The sequence below is a fragment of the Plecotus auritus genome, assembly GCF_963455305.1.
Source record: "Plecotus auritus genome assembly, chromosome: 4".
Classification (NCBI taxonomy): domain Eukaryota; kingdom Metazoa; phylum Chordata; class Mammalia; order Chiroptera; family Vespertilionidae; genus Plecotus; species Plecotus auritus.
The window spans coordinates 97,688,716-97,708,477 of record NC_137775.1 but is presented as its reverse complement, the minus strand read 5'-3'; the positions used below and the strand labels follow the sequence as shown (position 1 = coordinate 97,708,477).

Here is a 19,762-nt window from a genome sequence, read left to right as displayed (position 1 = left end):
GTAGGTTGGTAACAGTGGGGATAGGCATGGGATTATAATACCTTGCCCATTCATATTTAATATCTTGTTCAGCTTTACAAATGACCCTATTAGATGGGAGAAAGGAGTTCTCTTTTGCACTAACTGGAATTAAGGTCTAAGGGAGATCAATTGACTTGCCTAATAAGACCACTCTCTGTCCTGGTCTTCTAACTCTGAGAGGCATGAATTAAACGCTTAACATCCTCTTCAGTGGAAGCTCTTCAGGGCAGGAGACCATTTCAAACCCTCAGGGAAGTGCTTTTTGTTTTATTTTGTTTTGTTAAATATATTTTTATTGATTTTAGAGGGGAAGGGAGAAGAGACAGAAACATGAATGAGAATCACAGATGGGCTGCCTCCCCCACACCCCCTCCTGGGGATCGAGCCCACAACCCAGGCATGTGCTCCAACCGGGAATTGAATCGTGACCTCCTGGTTCATAGGTCCATGCTCAACCAGTGAGTTTCACCAGCAGGGTCCTCAGGATAGTGGTTTTAAAAAATACTTCTCAAAGGGAAATACCAGAAACTTTCCTTAATCAGAACTGGCTGGGCAGTATTGTAAAAATGCACATTCTTGGTGCTCTTCACGGACCTATCCAATCAGGCTCCCTGTCTGGGAATCTGCATTTTTAAACTCCCAACGTGATTCTTATGCACATAAAAGTTTGAAAACTACTAGGAGAGTTAAGGTGCAAAGCGTCAGTCTATAAGGCAGGGCTGATAATTACTTTTGGGATAGATTTAGTCAGAATTCCTAAGAGTAAGCCCTATGTCCTTGAGTAGATGGGAATGCAACAGCTTTCTGGACGGAACCTTTCTCTCACTTTTTTTAATGCAATTATTTCTTGGAAATTGGTGGTTCGGCTGCGCAGGTGCTCTGCTGCTGGCGGTGACTAACCGGCAGTTCAAAAATCTTTTGGCTCTTTCAATTTCCACCAGGCATTTGCCCCACCGGCCACGGTGGGGCGCACACGATATGTGTTGCCTGCTTAGCTTCTCCTTCCCGGGTCGCCTTCCCGCCCTTAACCGACGCCAGGCTCCTTCCTCTGGTGTCCAGCTGTTGCTCTCTTCTCGCGAGAACTGCTCCTCCCGTCCTCCTCCCTCTTCTCCCCCCTCCCTTGGGCAGGTTCCATATTGGGTAAAATCTCTGTTCGCGGAGCGTCTCGGGAGCTCGTCTCGCGAGAGTACGGCGGGAGGCTCCTGTTCTCTGGCTCTGGAACAGCGACCACTGGAAGCCCAGCCGGCGCAGCAGCTGGAGCCGTGGTCCCGTGGCGCAGCCGGAGTCGGCCTGACAGGGGAGAGGGTGCAGGGAGAGCTTGGCGGGCGCAGTCTTGAGCCCGGGAGTGCGTCCTGCCCCTAGCTGGGCTTGCTCCCATCGCTGAGGCGCGTCCAGTCTGCGGCTGACCGGGGCCGTGCGCGGGAGTCAGCGGGGTTGCGGCCACCGCACCTGCGCGGGCGACCAGTGTGGGGTCCCGCCCTACCGCGTGGGCAACGAGGGGCAGGGAGCGGGTGCGGGTGCAGGCGGGGCCCCGGAGGGCCACCTCCTCCCCCCGCGGCCGCCGCTGGAAGATGTCTCAGGAAAGGCCCACGTTCTACCGGCAGGAGCTGAACAAGACAATCTGGGAGGTGCCCGAGCGCTACCAGAACCTGTCCCCGGTGGGCTCCGGCGCCTATGGCTCCGTGTGGTGAGTGTCACAGGGCCTGGGACCGTGGTGGCTAGCTGGCCCTTTATGCCCCAGAGCCAGGCCTGCCCCCACGGCTCAGCGATGCACCAAGTGGCAGGAATTTTCCTTGGGGGAGGGCATCGCCGCACTTTCGACCCCTGTCCAGCACTCCCTGTGCCCCTTGCACCCCTCATCCTGCACACCTAGGTGGGTGGTCAGCTGTGTGCAGGATGCAGGTCCATGGTGGGCGGTCGGTGGTAGTGCTGGAGCTCGGCCCTGGCTGCACCCTGCGCATTTCCTCCTTGGGGGTTGCTGCTCTGGGGCCAGGCACGGGGTGGGGGGCACTTTCCGGCGGGTCTCCTGCTGGCATCCAGCAGAAGGACCCTCTCCGAGGTGCGCCCACCCCGAGCGCCGGAGCCTGTCCTCTGAGCACAACAGCCCGGGGAGCTGCCGGGAGAAGCAGAAGGGCAAAGCCCGACTCGGAGACTGTGGTCGTCTGAGCAAAACTGACGACGGAGGGCGTCAGTCGGACTTTTTTGCAAGCCTCTGTCAAAATCCCATTTTGAGAGGCGTTCTTTTTGAATTTGCAGTTGAATTAGCAGCGACCCATAGACCTTAAAATACCGACTTTATCTCGGTGAGCGCTGTGCCAGCTTGAGTGGTGTGTTTCCGATTTGGTTGAAAGCGTATTTCCTTTGGCAGACGGGGGGGTGGGTGATAGCGCCGGCGAGAACCCTGCAGCTTGAGAAGCTGGCGGCCTCGCTGATTAGTCACATTCCGCTGCTCATATAAGTATTGTTTGACAAAACAATTTTCTCACTTGGAGCAAGTGAGATTCAGATCCGTTGGGCGCCCTCAAGATCAAAAAGTTCTTAACAATGCTGGGAGATATTGTAAATATTTTTTAATTGCGACAATTCTTGTGAACAGTACCGTGTTTTTAAAGTCCCCGAGCGTTTGCAGGGGGGCTTATCTACATTTATAGCCTGAGGAACACGATGGTTTTGTGGGATATATCGGCTTTAATTCCCACTGTGAGTGTGTTTTCAATGAAATTAAATTAATACCATTTCATTTCCAGATCTGAAACATTTCACTTTGCTAACTTCCAAGGTTTTAGACATTACATTTTAGATTTACTGTAATTCGAGAGCTCCTGATCTCAAGCTTATTCATGTAATTCCTGCCCCTTGAACATTTGAAAGGGGGGTCTATAAAGTTATTTCTTGTTTTGTAACAAATTCCAGACTTTTGAACGTATTAATCTTTAAGTATAGTTCCTGTGTTTCTTAAAGTCACATCATGAATTTCCTGTTTGGTAGAATCTTCTGGGTAATTGAGATTGTGCAATTGTGTCCAACAACAGATGATATTGCAATATCTAGTTCAAGCTGCTTGAATTATGTTGCTAATGGCACCATACTTTACATCTTTTCCACATTTTCGTAGTACTATGGACTACATTTTAAGGGAATTTGCAGCATTTTACTGTATATACAGTATATGTGTTAATTGACTTGCTACTTTTTAAAGATGTATTTGGATCATTGCTCCTTTAATAGCTCATTAGTTTACTTTGTTTTTTTATTCTTGAATTGACACATTAATTTTTGTAGTACCAAGTTTTTGTTTCCAATGATGTGTACTTTATTTAATGCAGTGATACGGTAGAATAGTTCAACTATGATGAGTTTAGTGAACTTGAACTGCTTGCAAGGTTTCCCTGCCATTGGTGTGAATAGCTCTGCACTGGCACTGGAGGTTCAGATTCACAGTGAAGTGACGTTAAAATGAACTCCACAATTCTTTAGTGCTAGTATTCTTTTCTGGCTGGGGAGCCAGAAATATCCGACACTTGGAAGTAATTTTGTTAAACAGGTTTTAAAAAATACGTAATGCATTCACATTGTATAACGTTCAAAAGGTATAAAAAGATACTCAGTGAAAAGTCTTTTCTTTCTGTTCTCCAGCCATGCTATTCCTTTGCTCAGAGATAGCCCGTTAAGTTTCTTTAGTTTCTTCCCAGGAAGGCAGAGTTTGTTTTGTTCTTTAAGTAGTATTTCTGTGAAGGCTATTTAAGGTATAACCTTTAGCACATTAGTGGAGGAAAGTATAGCTGATCTATGTAACAATTGACTGTAGACAAATATAACTGATTTTGGATTAAAATATCAGAATTTAGATTTACAAGTAAGTAAGTGTATCATTCAGAGTAGTTATTTGGAGTTGTTTCAATTCGCAACTTTTCAGATATGGCAGAAAATACTCTATGAACTTGTCTTAGAATGCATTTTTGAGCCTGTGTTATTTTTCACCATCTTCATCCTTTGAATGTAGATTTTGGGAAATAACAAAATCAAATTGTATCCAAAAAATTTAGAGAATTTGTACTAAAGTGGTGAAAAAGATTAAGCAGTCAGATTAGTGATACTGTTTTATGTCTAATTGGAGTCTCAACTAAAAAGTAATGACACAGAATTTCTTGTGTGACTTGTAGAACTGGATCTGAAGTCTGTTCCCAAAAAGAATTTCTGAAAGTATTTTAAGGAATGCAACATCACTGAAATATGTGTCAGCATCCTAATTCGATTATTCTGAACTGCGATATGCTTTGATGTGTAACTTAAATTTTTTTATGTCAAGGCTATTTCATTATTTTAATTTGTGCAAAGTATATAATAAAAATGCAAATAGAGCTAGTGTGATAACCAACTACAAATCAAAGAGCAAGGAATCAGACTAGAAATCTGAGAATTGATAAAGTTTTACAAATATGCCTTTCCTTTTTAAGGGATAAAGGGAACTAAACTAAGCCTTGCAGTTTAAGGAACTTTGTACATTGTCTGTGAGGGGAAATGAAGCAAAATTGTTTAAGAATAGTTGTTGCAAAGCATTGATTTTGTGGGTTTGGGACAGAAAGCGGGGAGGGACTCTTTGTGGTTAGTTTAAGGAAACATAAACAGGAACTTAAAAGCCTTTTTCTGGGGTATGGTTTTCGGACCCTTGCTGTTAATTAGAGGAGGTGGGGCACTGGTAACCATAAAATAGGTGAGAGTTGAGAATTACTCTTAAAACATATTCAATTACTTATTCAACGTATTTATTAAATACAAACTGTGGACCTGATAGTGGGCTGGGTTTCTTGGGATAGAGTACTGAATGAGACAGAGCAAGATAATACAGTCCCTCATAGAGCCTATAGCCAAATGTGAATAGAAACCACATTTTATGCATTGCTTACTATGCTCCAGGCATTGTGGCATGAGATTTATATTTATCATCAGTATATAGAGTATATAACAAGACTTTTAGTAAGAGGTTGGCAACATTTCTTAAATCAAGTCCAGTTCCCTGAATGCTTTGTGGAACAATTGTATATTAATAAATATGATAAATAAATTAAGCTAATTTTTTCAATATTAATGCCCATTCATCATTTAAAATCTTTCATTTTTATTCATTTACTTTGGATGAACCAGGACACAAATAAAAATATGTTATCGTTGAGTATATAAAGATGACTTTCTTGATATACTCAACGAGACAGACTTGCCCTTTACTTTACTAGTGGTGACAATAAGCCCATGCTGATCTTTTTTCCCATTTGTTTTTGTTGGTAACCAAAAGTAATGTGATTGGCTGCATATAATTAGTGCTAAACAATAAATATTTAAACACAATGGCAAATATTTGTATTGATATATAAAGACTTTTATATTTTATTTTGTAATGTCTTTATTGATTTTATAGAGAGAGGAAGGAAGAGGGAGAGAGAGAGAGAAACATTAATGTGAGGGAATCATCAATTGCCTGCCTCTTGCATGATGGAGCCCGAAATCCTGGTATGTGCCCAGGAATCGAACCGGTGACCTCTTGGTGCAAGGGACGACGCTCAACCGACTGAGCCACGCTGGCCTGGCTCTATACAAAGACTTTTAAGAAGAAGTTCAGTCAAGTTGGCTATGAAGCCATTTTACTTATCAAATCCCACTTTTTCACTGATAGTTTCCCATTGGTTCCCATTTTAAAATAAGGGTATTCTGGACCTCTAGCTTTTGAATTCTGCCAGTTTAATTTCCTGACACTGAGTAGTACTCTGCTTTTGATTTCGTGCTGTGTTGTTTGCCTCCCCCTTTCCCTCCTTTTTGAAGAAAGGGGTTGCTGGGTCACTTGTCATAGAGCTGTGATTATATAAAGCCAATTCCACCAATGCCATTGCCCAGCTAGTCAGAGGGGTAATAACTTAACTTATTAAAGTTGCATCTCTTTCTCAGAATTGATAAAACAAAAATGAACTTACTGTCCAGATTAAATTTTCTCCCCAGAGAATTATTAGGCAGTGCATAGAGTTAATTCCTGAATTTATGAATCTTGTCGATTTGAAATTCCTCAATGTACATTTTGTAAAGTTGAGACTTCTGTGTATGTTTGTGTTATGTAAGTATAGGACATAAATAGAAATAATTGCCTCTCTGGACTTTTGAAAATACATTGGATTTTTTCTCTTTACTGTGAAATTTGGTATTGAATTGTTTCTATCCAAGAGGTATAATTACTGTAGTGCTTAAAAAAAAAAAAAATCCTCATTATAAAGTGGGTTCCCTGACTTAGAATCTAGGGATCCCAAGATTTCTTTAAACTTGAAATGTGTGTGTGTGTGTGTGTGTTTTAATAAAGCTTTCAGTATTAGAAGTAGTTTGTCTTTGCATAGTGCTTCCATAAATTAAGTATATATGTGTTAAGGGTTTATAAAATTAACTGGCTTTTCAATATTTCATTTCTTTTTACAGTTTTAGGGAAGAAGGAGATGGTGGTCTGTAAGTTCTGCATTTGAGAAATAGGTCCTGGCTTCAGACATGCATGACTCCCAGGCTGAATGCGGGGAGAAAGAGGAGCAGAAGAGAGCGGACTCTAGGATGACCCCTGAGTTCTGGCTTAGGACAAATGGATAGATCTTAGTGCCATTATCTGAACTTTGGAGTATTACAGGGCATAGGATTTGAGGAAAAGAGAGAGGAAGATGGGTTCATGCTAATCTCTTTGAGGATAGGACTCTGAATATTATACTGATATTTTGAGTAAATACTATGTCATTCTTCAGGTGCTGGAAATATGAGCAAAACAGGCAAAAAATTCTGCCCACAAGAAACTATATTCTAAGGGGGTGGAAGTAGAAGGTAATAAACAAGTAAAAATTATAATATACCAGGTGATAAGTACTATGAGGAAAATGAAGCATGGAAAGGAGAGGGAATACTGGGCTGGCTCTTTGAAGCAGAGTAGACTCAAAATGATATAGAACACCTGTTGGACATGAGTGGGGAGAGAACATTTCAGGCTGAAGGATCAGCAGGTGCAAAGGCCCTGAGGCAAAGGCCCCTTGCTCTCTAGGAATAGCTAGACCAGTATGGCTAGAGCTGAATGAACCAGGGGCCAAATAGTAGTAGGAGAAGGAAGTAGAGAGGCTGCAGATGGGCAGGGATCATGAAGAGTCCTTTTTGCCTTTATAAGAACTGTGCCTTTTACTCTGAGAGGAGAAGCCGTGGAGGGTTATGATCAGAGAAGAGACATGATTTCACCTTCTGTTTTAAAACATCACTCTGCTCTGGGTCCCTACTTTTCATTTCTGTCTTTTATTCATTAGAGGTATTAATTGTAGTTTAGGTTGATTGGGAGAGTCAGATGAATTGGTGCACAGCCCGGACTGATGCTCACAACTGTCATTCCAAAAGACTCAGAATACCAGAGCCAGTACTTTCGGTGGCCCTAGAAATTTGGGGTACTCAAGCTTTTTAAATAACATGGGCTCCCCTGAAACCAAAAGGAAGGGAGCAAAGAGATTATCTTTAGGCTTCTGTAACAAAGGAAGATTAGCCTGCTGGCAGGTTGTTCAACTTTCTTTGGGTTTCTAGGTGTATGTGTTTTGTTTTGTTTTACTGTCAGGCCATATTTTAAAAGTCATTTTTGCCTTCCTTTAGCATTTAAGATCTCAGTTAATTTCTGTTTTATTTGGTCCTGTATCAACTTTACATTCATCCGCCTTTTTCCCATTACAGTAATTGTAGTCGAGATGGGATTGTTGTTACCAGTTACTAATATTTTGGCTACGAGGTCCCCACAACCTCTCTCTTAACTTGAATACATTTTATAGATTAAAAGATTCTACACTTATATGACCCTATAAGAGCCCATGGGAATGCTCGTCTCCCCCACCTTTACCGATACAAGTTTCTCTCTTCTTTAGGGAAAGCCATGCCCCGTTCGCTGCTCTGACATATAGTTGCAGAAAATGTGTTCCTAAACACTGATTCCATGGCAACATAACAAAAGGTTATAGAAGAAATGTTTATTCTGTTTAGATCTGCTGTTAGAGTAACTTTAGACCCTGAACATGCCAGCTCCTGTTACTTGGAATGATGTTGTTAACAGATTTCCTTGTTTTCCTCAAAACCTTCACCCTTAGGCCTCGGTGGTATTGTCACTGTGCCTGTGACGTGAGGAAGGTGTGTGAGGATGTGTGCCTTACCGTCAGCCTACTCACAAGTATGCTTTGGTTGCTTTTCCAAGCTTATGATCCAGAGTGTAGGCATTACATAACATACATGTGACCATGCAAAACAAAAACCCCACAAGCACACCGGTTGTCCCCTTTGTTTTCTTAAATCCATTAATTCAGTATTGCCAGTGCTTATAAAAATTAAAAAACAATACCAACAAAGCAGGAAGGATCTCTGCTTTTGAAAGTATCATTCCACAAGGGGCATATTTATGTTGTTTCCTCAGGTTGCTTTGGAAATCCTCTTTTTTCCCCCCTCCATTTTTTAAAACTTAAATTGCCATCTCAAATCTACCTTTATATTTCTAATGCTTCCTTGAAATCTTTTAGATTTTTCTGTGTCTCTTGAATCTAGTGACATACTGGTCACTTTTTACATCTAGGGCAACTTCATGCAAGGCTATGGGTTGAAGATCTGTGTCAGAGAAGCCTTTTCCATCTGATGACTCACATCTAGAAAGTGGTGACATCAGCATGTGCCCACAAGAGGTCAGAACTTCTCCTTTTGATCTGCCAAGGGCTCAGGGAGGCTATGATTTAGGGGGAGGAAGGGAGGGTGAGGGTAAAGGTCCTCTAAATCCTTAACCCAGCCCTATATCTGCACTTGAGCAGTGTCTCTGTGTGACAGTTTCTCACCTACAAATTAATCTGCCCCTAATCATGCCCTTAGTCTGTCCTGTGACTCTGGCCTGAGCTGTCTGGTTTATGCAAATGTACATTCAACTTGTATATTTCCTCAGCCCTATAGTAGATATAACTTTATTCCCAGAAATAATTGCCTTATTCTTACTATCCCTAATAGCTATTTCTTTATATCCCCTTCTGTCAAATCCTTCATCTAAGGCTTTAGCTAACTTGAACCTTCTTGTACTCAGTCTTTTGAATTCTATTTATGTTTTCTTCTCCAGACTGCCAAATGCTGGTGAAAATCTTAGTTATCTTCCTAATTTGGTACAATAAAAGATGACTCCCTAACACTCTCTTGGTATTAAATTTAACTGAAATATTGATGTTGGTATCTTAAATTGATACAGTTCTAATAATTTCCTCATCTGACATTATAAGTTTAGCTTGCTTCATTTTCCAGTTCCTAGTTTGGTGTCCTAAGTGCCTTTATGCTTTGAATGATATGCTTTGAAATGAACTATCTCAACACATTAAATGATATAGATGCTAAAAGGAGCTAAAGGGGAAAAATAGCAAATGAAGAGAGCAGTAAATATTATGAGTATCTATCAAGCTGTATTTCCATTTTCTAATATACATAGTATTACCTAGGATTACACAATCTATTGACATTTTGAGTGGGATAAATTTTTTTGTTGTGGGGGCTGTCTTGTGCATTATAGGATGTTTAGCAGCGTCCTTCTACCCTACCCACTAGATGCCAGTAGTAACCCTCAGTTGGTACAACCCAAAGTATATCTAGACATTAACCCATGTCCCTAGGGGCAAAATTATCCTTGGTTGAGGACTACTTATATAATCCTGTATATTTAGATTGATTGGCCGTGAATAAAAATGAGATCGGATAACTTGAATCTTCCCTCTGCAAAAAGGATCGAAGCTATATACTTTCTGTGCATATTTCTTTTGAACTCATTACTTGATATAGTCTCCACAGTGGCCTTGTTCATATACTGTGTGTCCAAGATTGTACTTGCAAACTTAAGAATTTCTCCCCCTTTGGATTTCAAGTCTGTTGAAATGTAGTGTTTCATGCTTTCCCTGATTACTTTCCTACACATTATCAAGGACAGAGCTCTCAGAGACATAGCACTAACTACCCTAGGAGTAGATTCATGTTGTAAAATTGTATGGGTCAGCCTTAGATACGTGGAGCTGATATTTGAAGGAAGCTTATCATTAGATGAATGACAGTTGTCATGAAAATTACAATCAGGGAGTGAGCTAATTACCTGAAGATTTCTATTACTCTAGGTATTTAAAGCAGCGTAATTTTGAAAGTGTGAAATATGTGTGTGTATATATATATGTTTTTATGTTGGTGTTTTATACTTACGGTAAGGAGGGAAATCTGTTGGTCATCCATCATACAGTATTAAGTGCTCACCAGTCTATAAAAGAAATAGATAGAAAATGTTAGTGAACTGTATATAGGTATTGATGTGTATAGAGATATGGGGACATTGTGAGCTAAAGTAGTTAGAATGGTTCTGTGGAAGGAGAAGGATATGAAGATTATTTTGAAGGATGGGCAGTATTTGGAGAGGAGGAAAGGGAACATTTTTAGATTAACAGGAGAAACCATAACTAAAGGAATTAGATATGAGATGGACTGGCCTGATGGAGGGATATCTCAGTAGGGTGAACCCAATTGTTTTTATGCTGGTTTGTGCTTCAGAATCACTGTGGAACTTTTTAACATGCAGGTGCTTGGGTTCTCCCCTCAGAAATTCAGAATTAGGTCTGGAATAGAGCTAAGGCAACTGCATTTTTCTAGGCAATAGAGAGCTGTTAGAATTGAGTTGTAAAGTAATAAGGAAAAGTGTTATTAAATTGGTCTGACTGGAGGTACAGAATGGATTGGAGAAAGCAAATGTGTTGCTTTGTAAAAGTCTTCAGTAATTTGTTTGTGTGTGTCTGTTCATTCTGACTCCGCAGCTAGATTTCTCAGTTTCTCTAGGTCAGGAACTATCTCCTTAGGTATGTATTAATCTTGCAGTAGTTTCAGGCACTGGGCTGGGTTCTGAGGATAAACTGTAGCTTCTGCTCTCTCTCACAGTCTAAGTTGGGAAACAAATATATAAAGGAATAGTTTTTTGCAGTTCAATGTCATTAAGTATTGATTACATTATATTGCTGTTTTTAGTAGTTCTTAGATCTCATCTAGTAGTCACTGAATAAGTATGCATATTAACTTGTAGAAGCAATATTTTAGTTATCTGTAGGGTGACAACAAATGATGGATGATTTGAGCCCTCAATTTCATTTTAATAATCTGCCTTATTTTACTGTCATTTCAGAGATATGCTCAACCTCAAATTTGAGAATAAGAGATCTAAAAATAGATATTGAAAATTGATTATGTAATAAGCCCCATACAGCTTCATTTCAACTTGGAACATTTAAAATTACCTGCCTTATCTATATACATAAAAGGTTAATATGCAAAGTGTCTCCTCAGGAGTTGGACGGAGAGACATGGAGTTTGATCGCTCACTGTGATGTGCACTGACCACTAGGGGTCGGCGTGGAGCGAAGGAAAGCCCTGGCCAGCAGCCGGGGAAGGAAGGCCCTGGCCAGCAGCCGGAAGGCCCCTATCAGCCCTGATCGCCGGCCAGGCCTAGGGACCCTACCCGTTCACAAATTTCAGCAACCCGGCCTCTAGTATAATTTATAAAGTACTTTCACCTAATTATCTTGAGCCTCAAAACAGCATTTCGAGATAAGCAGAGCTGGTGATACTACCATTTTATTTTATTTTATTTTATTTTATTTTATTTTATTTTATTTTTATTTTTATTTATTTTATTTTTGTGCATGGGTAGGGTCCCTAGGCCTGGCTGCTGATCAGGGCTGATCAAGTTCCCCTCCTCCCCACCTCCCTACCTCTTCCTTCCCTCACCACCCACATGCCACCACACATGGTTCCCCGCCTCCTCCTCCCCTTGCTCCCTCAGTGCCCCGCGCTGGTCACTCACCATGTTCCGTACCACCCCCTGGTGGTCAGCGCACATCATAGCGAGTGATCAAACTCAGAGTCGAACTTCTGAGAGGACATTTTGCATAATAGCCTTTTATATATGTAACTAGAGGCCCGGTGCACAAAATTCGTGCACGGGTAGGGTCCCTAGACATGGCCGGCAATCAGGGCTGATCTGTGGGGTGATCGGCGGGATGACCGGGGGGGCCCCCTGCTGGCACCTGCCTTGGCCGGCCTGGGGTCTGTGGGCTGGGGGCAGCTCCTGTGTTGAGCGTCTGCCCCCTGATGGTCAGTGCGCATCATAGCGACTGGTTGTTCTGCCATTTGATTGATTTGCATATTAAGCTTTTATTATATAGGATATCGATTTTACTTTATTATTTTATTTTCTAGTTTTGGTTAATTGTCACTTGAGGATATTCATCCATTGATCTTTAGAGAGAGCAGAAGGGAGAGGGAGAGAAACGTTGATGTGAAGAGAAACACATCGATTGATTGCCTCCTGCAGGTGCTCTGACCAGGGCCAGAGATCAATCCTGCAACCCAGGTATGTGCCCTTGTCCGGGAATTGAACCCGAGACCCTTTGATCCGAGGCTAATGCTCTGACCACTGAATGACTTTGGTCAAGGCAACACCACCATTTTATTGATTTGGAAACAGGCTCATAGAAGCTTTGGCCAAGATCACTTGCTGGGAAGTGCCAGAACTGAAACTAGAACACAAATCTTTTCACTCCTAGTTTACTTTTCTCTGTATCAGACTGCATGTGTTTGTGCTTAATAGAATTTTTTTAGATCAGGTCCTCAAAATACTGCAAACAGAGACCTTTCACTGGGGTGCAAAAGTAGCTTTGTTAAATGGAATTTCAGTGATTTTTCTAGAGCACTAAAAAGATTTTATCTAGCATTCCCAAACGTAAATGAGCTATCTTGAAAATTCCAGTATTTTGATTTAAAAAAGTCAAGTTGCTTTGGGAGGTGAACACACAATACAATATACAGATGATGTATTATAGAATTGTACACCGAAACTTAATTTTATTAACCAGTGTCACTCCAATATATTTAATTTTTAAAAAATCAAGTTGCTAAGTGTAATGATTTAAAAATATGACTATAAATTACTTGGTACTCTTCCCTTCAAGAGGTGGAGCTTAATTCTCCTTCCCTTGAGTACTGACTGTACATAGGAACCCACTTCTCTAATGTATAGAATGTGGCAGAAATGATGGAATGTGACTTCTCAGGGTAGGTCATAAAAGACATTGTGGCCCCTATCTTGCGCTTTCTCTGAGATCAGTTGCTCTAAGGAAGTTTCTCAACCTCAGTACTATTGACATTTAGGCCAGATAATTCTTTGTTGTGAAGGATGTTTAGCGATATCCCTGGCCTCTACCCACTAGTTGTCAGTAGCAACTAGTGCCTCCCAGGCGCCCTCCCCCCCCCCCCCCCCCCCCCCCCGCCACACACACACACCAGTTGTGATAGCTAAAAATGTCTGACATTGTTAGATGTCCCCTGGGGGTGGGGTACAGTTGCTCTCTGTTGAGAACCACTACTTGAGGGGAAGCCAGCTGCTATGTTGAGAAGATACTGAAGCAGCCCTATGGAGAGGCCACAGTGTGAGGGACTGAGGCCTGCAAGGCCATGTGAGTGAGCTATCTTAGAAGTGGAGGATCAACCTCACTCATGCCTTCAAATGACTGTAGTTGTAGGCAGCATCTTGACTGCATCCTCATGAGAAACTATGAACCAGAAACACCCAGCTAAGCTGCTCCCAAATTCCTGTCTCACAAAAACGGTCAGATTAGACATGAAATTTGGTGCTAATTTATTATTATTCTGCATTAGATAATTAATGCACTAAGTAAGTGTTGCTGTAAAAAATATGTACATGTCATATGAGATGGAGAATCACAGACTGAGCAAAACCCAGAAGTTTTGAAGACACATTAATTAATGCCTGTTGAATACTTTTGTAGTCATGTTCATAGTATATATTTGTAGGGTGCTTTTCTGGACACAAAGCTTATAAATACTACTACTGTAAAAGCCTTCTATTTGTAGCAGCAAGGCAAAGTTGATTGGTGGTCATATCATTGCTAAATAGTTACAATGTAATATATTGTTAGTCTATTTAATATTTCAGATTTGCTTGAAAGGAGTTATGATTTATGATAACTTCAAAAATATTTGTTATTTAAATTTTCAAACACCCAAAGGTAAGAAGGTGTACCAATGATGACCACATTCTCATGGGGATTTGGAAAATAATTCCTTTTAAAAGAAAAAACAGAGGTGTGACTCAGTGGTTAGAGTGACAGCCTGTGCACAATTGAGTCTCAGGCTCAATTTCTGGTCAAGGGCATCTACCTGGGTTGCAGATTAGAACCTCGGCCCCGGTCAGGGTATGTGCAGGAGGCAACCAATTGATGTGTCTCTCTCACATCTATGTTTCCCTCCCTCCCTCCCTCTTTCTCTAAAAATCAATGGAAAAAATTGCCTGGGGTGAGGATTAACCAAAAAAAAAAAAAAAAAAAAAAAAGAAGAAAGAAAGAAAAGAAAACATGGAATAAACAAGAATCCACATGTTGTAATATTTTTGCAATCGATATGGGTTGACTATTGTTCTTGATGTAGATACATCACTTCACATTTGCAATCAAAGAAATATGTTAACTTACCCCACTATAGCTTTTAAAGTTTCAGTGAAGAAATATAAAATCATTGTATTTTCAAATGGATCCTGCAGCAAATAAAGATGAATTGCATTTTAATCGCAAATGGTTTTGGATTTTTAGATTGCATGTCTGAGTGAGTTTCTACATTGTTTGGATGTCTTCATTATCTCAGTAAAAATTGAAGCAGTTGTGAAAAACATTTTAGTAGTTCAGAAGCTTTTGCAGCAGGAACTGGACCAGATCAGGAATGGCAAGTATCTAGTATGTGTTGCCATTCTCCAAGTCCCTGCCCCATGGCTAATGTCCCTAATAAATCCTATCACAAATGTATTTTTCTATCTGAATAAAATTTTCATGGAAAAACTAAATTTGCCTAAGAGTTCTTGAACTATAAGTTCTGCAAGGCAAGGTAAGTGATCAATTAATGATCCTTTTTGGGGAGGGGGACTATGTTTTAAGCCTCTTTGAGAAGAAGTTTTAGAAACTGAAAAGCTGGAAATCGGTTGCATTGCACATACTTGTATTAATACCATTTTATGTTCTTCCCATCAATAAGAAAGTGCTATTGTAAGAGACTAAATTCCATTTTAAAATACCATGTATAATGCAAATAGTAAATAATTTTTTTATTTTTGAAAAAACTCAAAGTGTTATGTAGACATTAAAACAAGGTATTTGAGAACTAGTGGTGATATTTAAAGAAAGCTCACAATGTTTTATAAAGTCAATTTTAAATCCCTTTCTACTCTGAAGAATATATATTTTTAAAAATATATTTTTATTGATTTCAGAGAGGAAGGGAGAGAGAGATAGAAGCACCAGTGATGAGAGAGAATCATTGATCCACTGCCTCCTGCTCACCCCCTCTAGCCCGCAACCTGGGCATGTGTCCTGATCAGGAATCAAACCATGACCTCTTGGTTCATAGGTCAGTGCTCAGTCACAGAGCCACGCTGGCTGGGCTGAAAAATATTTTTTGAGGTTCCTAAATCAAAACTTGAGCTCTAGTTTTTGCATAAAGTTGCTTTTATTTTCATGTTATTTCTAGGAATGGGCAGAGCATAAGCATCAGACATACAAGATACTTGCATCTGTGTCTGAATTTAGAAAAGAGAAAATAGGTTTGTGTAGTAGAGGGATATTTGTACCGAAAAGTATTTCCAGTATGGTATTTATTGTAATTTATATCAAGTATTACTAGGTAAAGAGAAGGTACCAAGTTAGTAGTCTGAATTACTTAGTTATTTAGGAGGCACATTTTGAAGGCAATTCATAACTGGAATTCAGTTGGAAAAAAGCCTCAAATTGTATGATCTGTGGAAGAGTAAATATTTCCATTGATTTCCAAAAATAAAATTGTGTTTATCTTGTTAACCATTATTGAGGGCTCATTTTTCCTTATTAACATCACATGGGGATTAGAAAAGTCATCTATGACCATTGAAAGAAATTGTAAAGTTACTTACGATCCCCACAAATTATTCAGGGACTTGCCAGGTGATTATTTTTCATTCTGTTGGGGAAAATCAAAATTGTTTTCTGAGGACAATCCTGGTACACTCATTTGTCCTCTCATGCTTTGTGGACGTGGCACTTGTCTGGGTTAGGCAGCACATCACCTTTTTAAGAGGTTGTCTCCCTTCCTCTCCTACCAGCTCAGCTGACAAAGCATATTGCTCTGCCTTTATCCTGCCACACATTTACAAGCCAGGTGCCAGTCATGAAACAAACACAAAGTCTCTATACCTATCAAAAGCTCAGTTGATGGGAATCATCATCTTTGGAAGATTGTCTAAGGAATATGGAGTTTATTAATCTCTTTTTCTAAACATACTGAAGATTTCCTCTCGGATTAAGTCTGTCGGAGCAGCATACCCTGCTGTTTTATACTCACTCTCCTTCTCCTTTGCTAACAATGAACTGAATTTTGGCTTTGTGAAGGATACTCTAAGGAAAGAACCACCTGAAAGACACTATTATATTTCTGTAAAGATGTTGATAGGACATCTTTGCCACATTATAAGTGTCTTCTTCATAAACATACATAGGAGGAGGAACTTTTCTCTAGTTTTATTACAGGAATAATTATGCCTCTCTTCAGTTCTCCTGAGTACCTGGTTTGTTTTTATTATATGGTTCCTGTGACACATGTCTTAACTGGTTGTTTTTGTGTCATAGCTTTAGTGGACTCTGAGCCAAATTTGAGGCCCACCTCTAACCATATTTAAAAAGGTCCTCCTGATAAACATTTATGCTAACCTCATAGTGAATTTCTTATTTATCTTATTTTCTCTTAATCACAGTTGTGGATATATATTTCCAGGCTGCTTTAAATTCATTGTGGATTAAAGCAGGGTGGGATATATAAATAAATTTAGAAGTTAAACAAAATTATATTAGTATGTATTAAGAACCTAGTAAGCCTTCTTTATTTTCTGGGCAGTTGCGGGGGAGGCAAGTATGAACGTATAACAAAACATTCAATTTTCTTAATGACTATTGTTGTATCCTAGGCACTGCATTTATGATCAGCAGTAAATGAGTGACAGTGACATCCTAATGTTGTAATAACTGCTTTTAATGAATTTTATATTTATTCCTTTATTTTGTTTAACCTCATCAGTGATTTTATAAAATGTGAATTAACTATAACGTTGGGAGACTTCATTTGAATTTATATTCAGGGGAAAACTTATTAAGCAATGTGTTCTGAATTTTAGTTTGGAGAATCTGATCATCATAAAGATAATTACATTTTATGATGTTGTCAATGAAAACCAAGTTTTATTTATAGTTTTTAAAATGTGATTTAAGAGGAATCTTCTCAACTGCTAATATTAGTAAGTGAGTCATATAATAAAGGCAAAGTCAAAAGTTGGTCCTAGGGTTGTCCTTATTCTGGCAGCTTGGCATCCTGGAAAAAGAGTGAGCATTGAAATTAGACAGATTTGGCTTTGAATCCCCCTGCATACTACTTATATGACCTTGGGTGAGTTGTTAATATTAGTAGGTATTTCTGCTTGGATGTTAATGATAATGTTCAATTTAGAATGAGTTACATGATTTCTTCTCTCTCCAAATACTGCTTTGATTAGTGGTCGAAACAGGAGGCTGGGTCAGAGCAATTAATTGCTTAAAGAGATGGGAGTGGGAATGGATTGTATATTCCTTGCTTCAACAGCTTTTGCTATAATGATTACTAACTATTAAGCAGAGAGCAGTTTCTCTAAACAGTTCCTACTTGTTCTCTTTTGTGAGTAAAATATGTTTTAAAAAGTGGGAGTGGCCCTATCTGGTTTGGTTCAGTGGATAAAGCGTGGGCCTGCAGACTGAAGGGTCCTGGCTTTGACTCCAGTCACGGGCACATGCCCAGGTTATGGGCTCGATCCCCAGAAGGGGGTGTGCAGGAGTCAGCTGATCAATGATTCTCTCTCATCGTTGATATTTCTATCTCTCCCTCTCCCTTCCTCTCTGAAATCAATAATAAATATATTTTTTAAAACATTGGGAATGTGTGTCCTTTGAAAAAAATTATTCGTCTGTTCTGAGGAAATCATGCAATTATGGAAGAAATAGTGTAAATTATGCAGGCATGGGCAAAAGTAAGTTTACAGTTGTGAGTACATGAAACAGTTTATTCTTGTATTATTTATTTGTTTTACAATTGTAAGTCAACTTTTGCCCACCCCTATATATTAGGAGTATAGCCATGCAAGTATCATTTGAAGGGAAAATAATAGTTAATAGCGGTTTTATTAAAGTTTGAGTGTCTCCTTTGTTTTAGGGTAACAGAACAACACAGATGACTTATGCTTCTAACTTTACTAATGCTCCTATTAAAAGGTAAAGCTCATCCTGCCAGTTTTCACAGTGGTTAGAGTGTCTGCATATGCACCAGTGGGTCTCGGGTTCGATCCTGGCCCCAGTCGGGCTGCATTCCTCAGGCAACCAATGTGTCTCTCTCACATCAATGTTTCTCTCTTCCTCTTCCTTCCTTCCTTCCACTCTCTCTGAAAAGCGATAGAAAAGATATCCTCAGGTGAGGATTAACAAAAAACACACCACTTGGATTTGAATTGCAGCTCTCCCAATTTCTGTCTATTCCCTGAATACATTACTTAACCTCTATGTGCCTCATCAGTTCTCTCATGTATGAAATGGGAATAATAATAGTGCCTTCTCATAAAGTTGTGATAATTAAAGACATTCATTCGTGTAAAGATCCAAATACAGTGACTCAATAAATGTAGTTTAAAAAAATTTTTTTTAATCCTCACTTGAGGATATTTTTTCCATTGTTTTTCAGAGTGGAAGGGTGGTAGGGTGTAGGGGGGGGGGGAGAGAGAGAGAAACATCGATATGAGAGAGACACATCAATTGGCTGCCTACTACACGTGCCTTAACAAGGGCCAGGGATCAAACCTGCAACCCAGTACATGCCCTTAACTGGGAATCGAACCCGAGATTCTTCAGTGCTCAGGCCAGTGCTTTAACCACTGATCCACACTGGGCAGGGCAATAAATGTAAGTTTTTAACTTTAATATCAATTTCTTACTAGATGCTATTAAATTGATCAAAATTGAGACCCAAATGAGCAGTTAAAAGTTTTTCTTTAATATTTCAGATGACTATTGTTGTAAAATACTCTTTTATATTTTGTTAAGCATTTATTGAGATTGTAACATGTGCCAGGCATTATGCTGAGTTTTACATAGTACAATAGTGAATAAAACAGATGACGCTTTTTGCCCTCGAGATGTTTATGATGAGGGGGCAGGCGGACGTTAGTAATATCTAATACTGGGCTTTATCACATTTAGTCCTAACAAACACCCTACAGATTGGATATAAACATTATCCTCATTTTTTATGTGAGGCTGAGAGAATTTAATTAACTTCCTCAAGATTATACAGCTACTCTGATAGTCCAGTACTAAAGCTGCAGCTCTCATTTAACCACTCTGCTGGGTTGTAAATAAACATATAGTAATAAACTGTAATTATTGGGTTCTGTAGGTACTGATTAATCCTAGCCTGCCTTTTAATGAATAGATACAGGAGTCAAATAGAGATTGAAATATTACTGTGAAGCTGGCATAGAGAACGCCTTCTAATGCTTGTACGTGCAGCTCAGGTGGGCTTCTTTTTTCCCCCCACTGAATTTAACTTG

General features: G+C 39.9%; 1 protein-coding gene across 3 annotated transcripts in view; it reads left to right on the top strand.

Annotated features, from left to right (window-relative positions):
• The first annotated feature begins 1,178 nt into the window (after window positions 1–1,178).
• The window catches only part of MAPK14 (mitogen-activated protein kinase 14), a 64,874-nt gene continuing 46,290 nt past the window's right edge, over window positions 1,179–19,762 (top strand). Inside the window, exon 1 of one of the 3 annotated variants that reach the window (XM_080664960.1) lies at window positions 1,179–1,708. In XM_080664960.1, coding sequence (XP_080521086.1) covers window positions 1,593–1,708 — 116 coding nt within the window. In that variant the 5' untranslated portion in view covers window positions 1,179–1,592. The remainder of the gene's footprint in view (window positions 1,709–19,762) is intronic. The other 2 variants (XM_080664961.1, XM_080664962.1) reach the window with 2 other exon arrangements.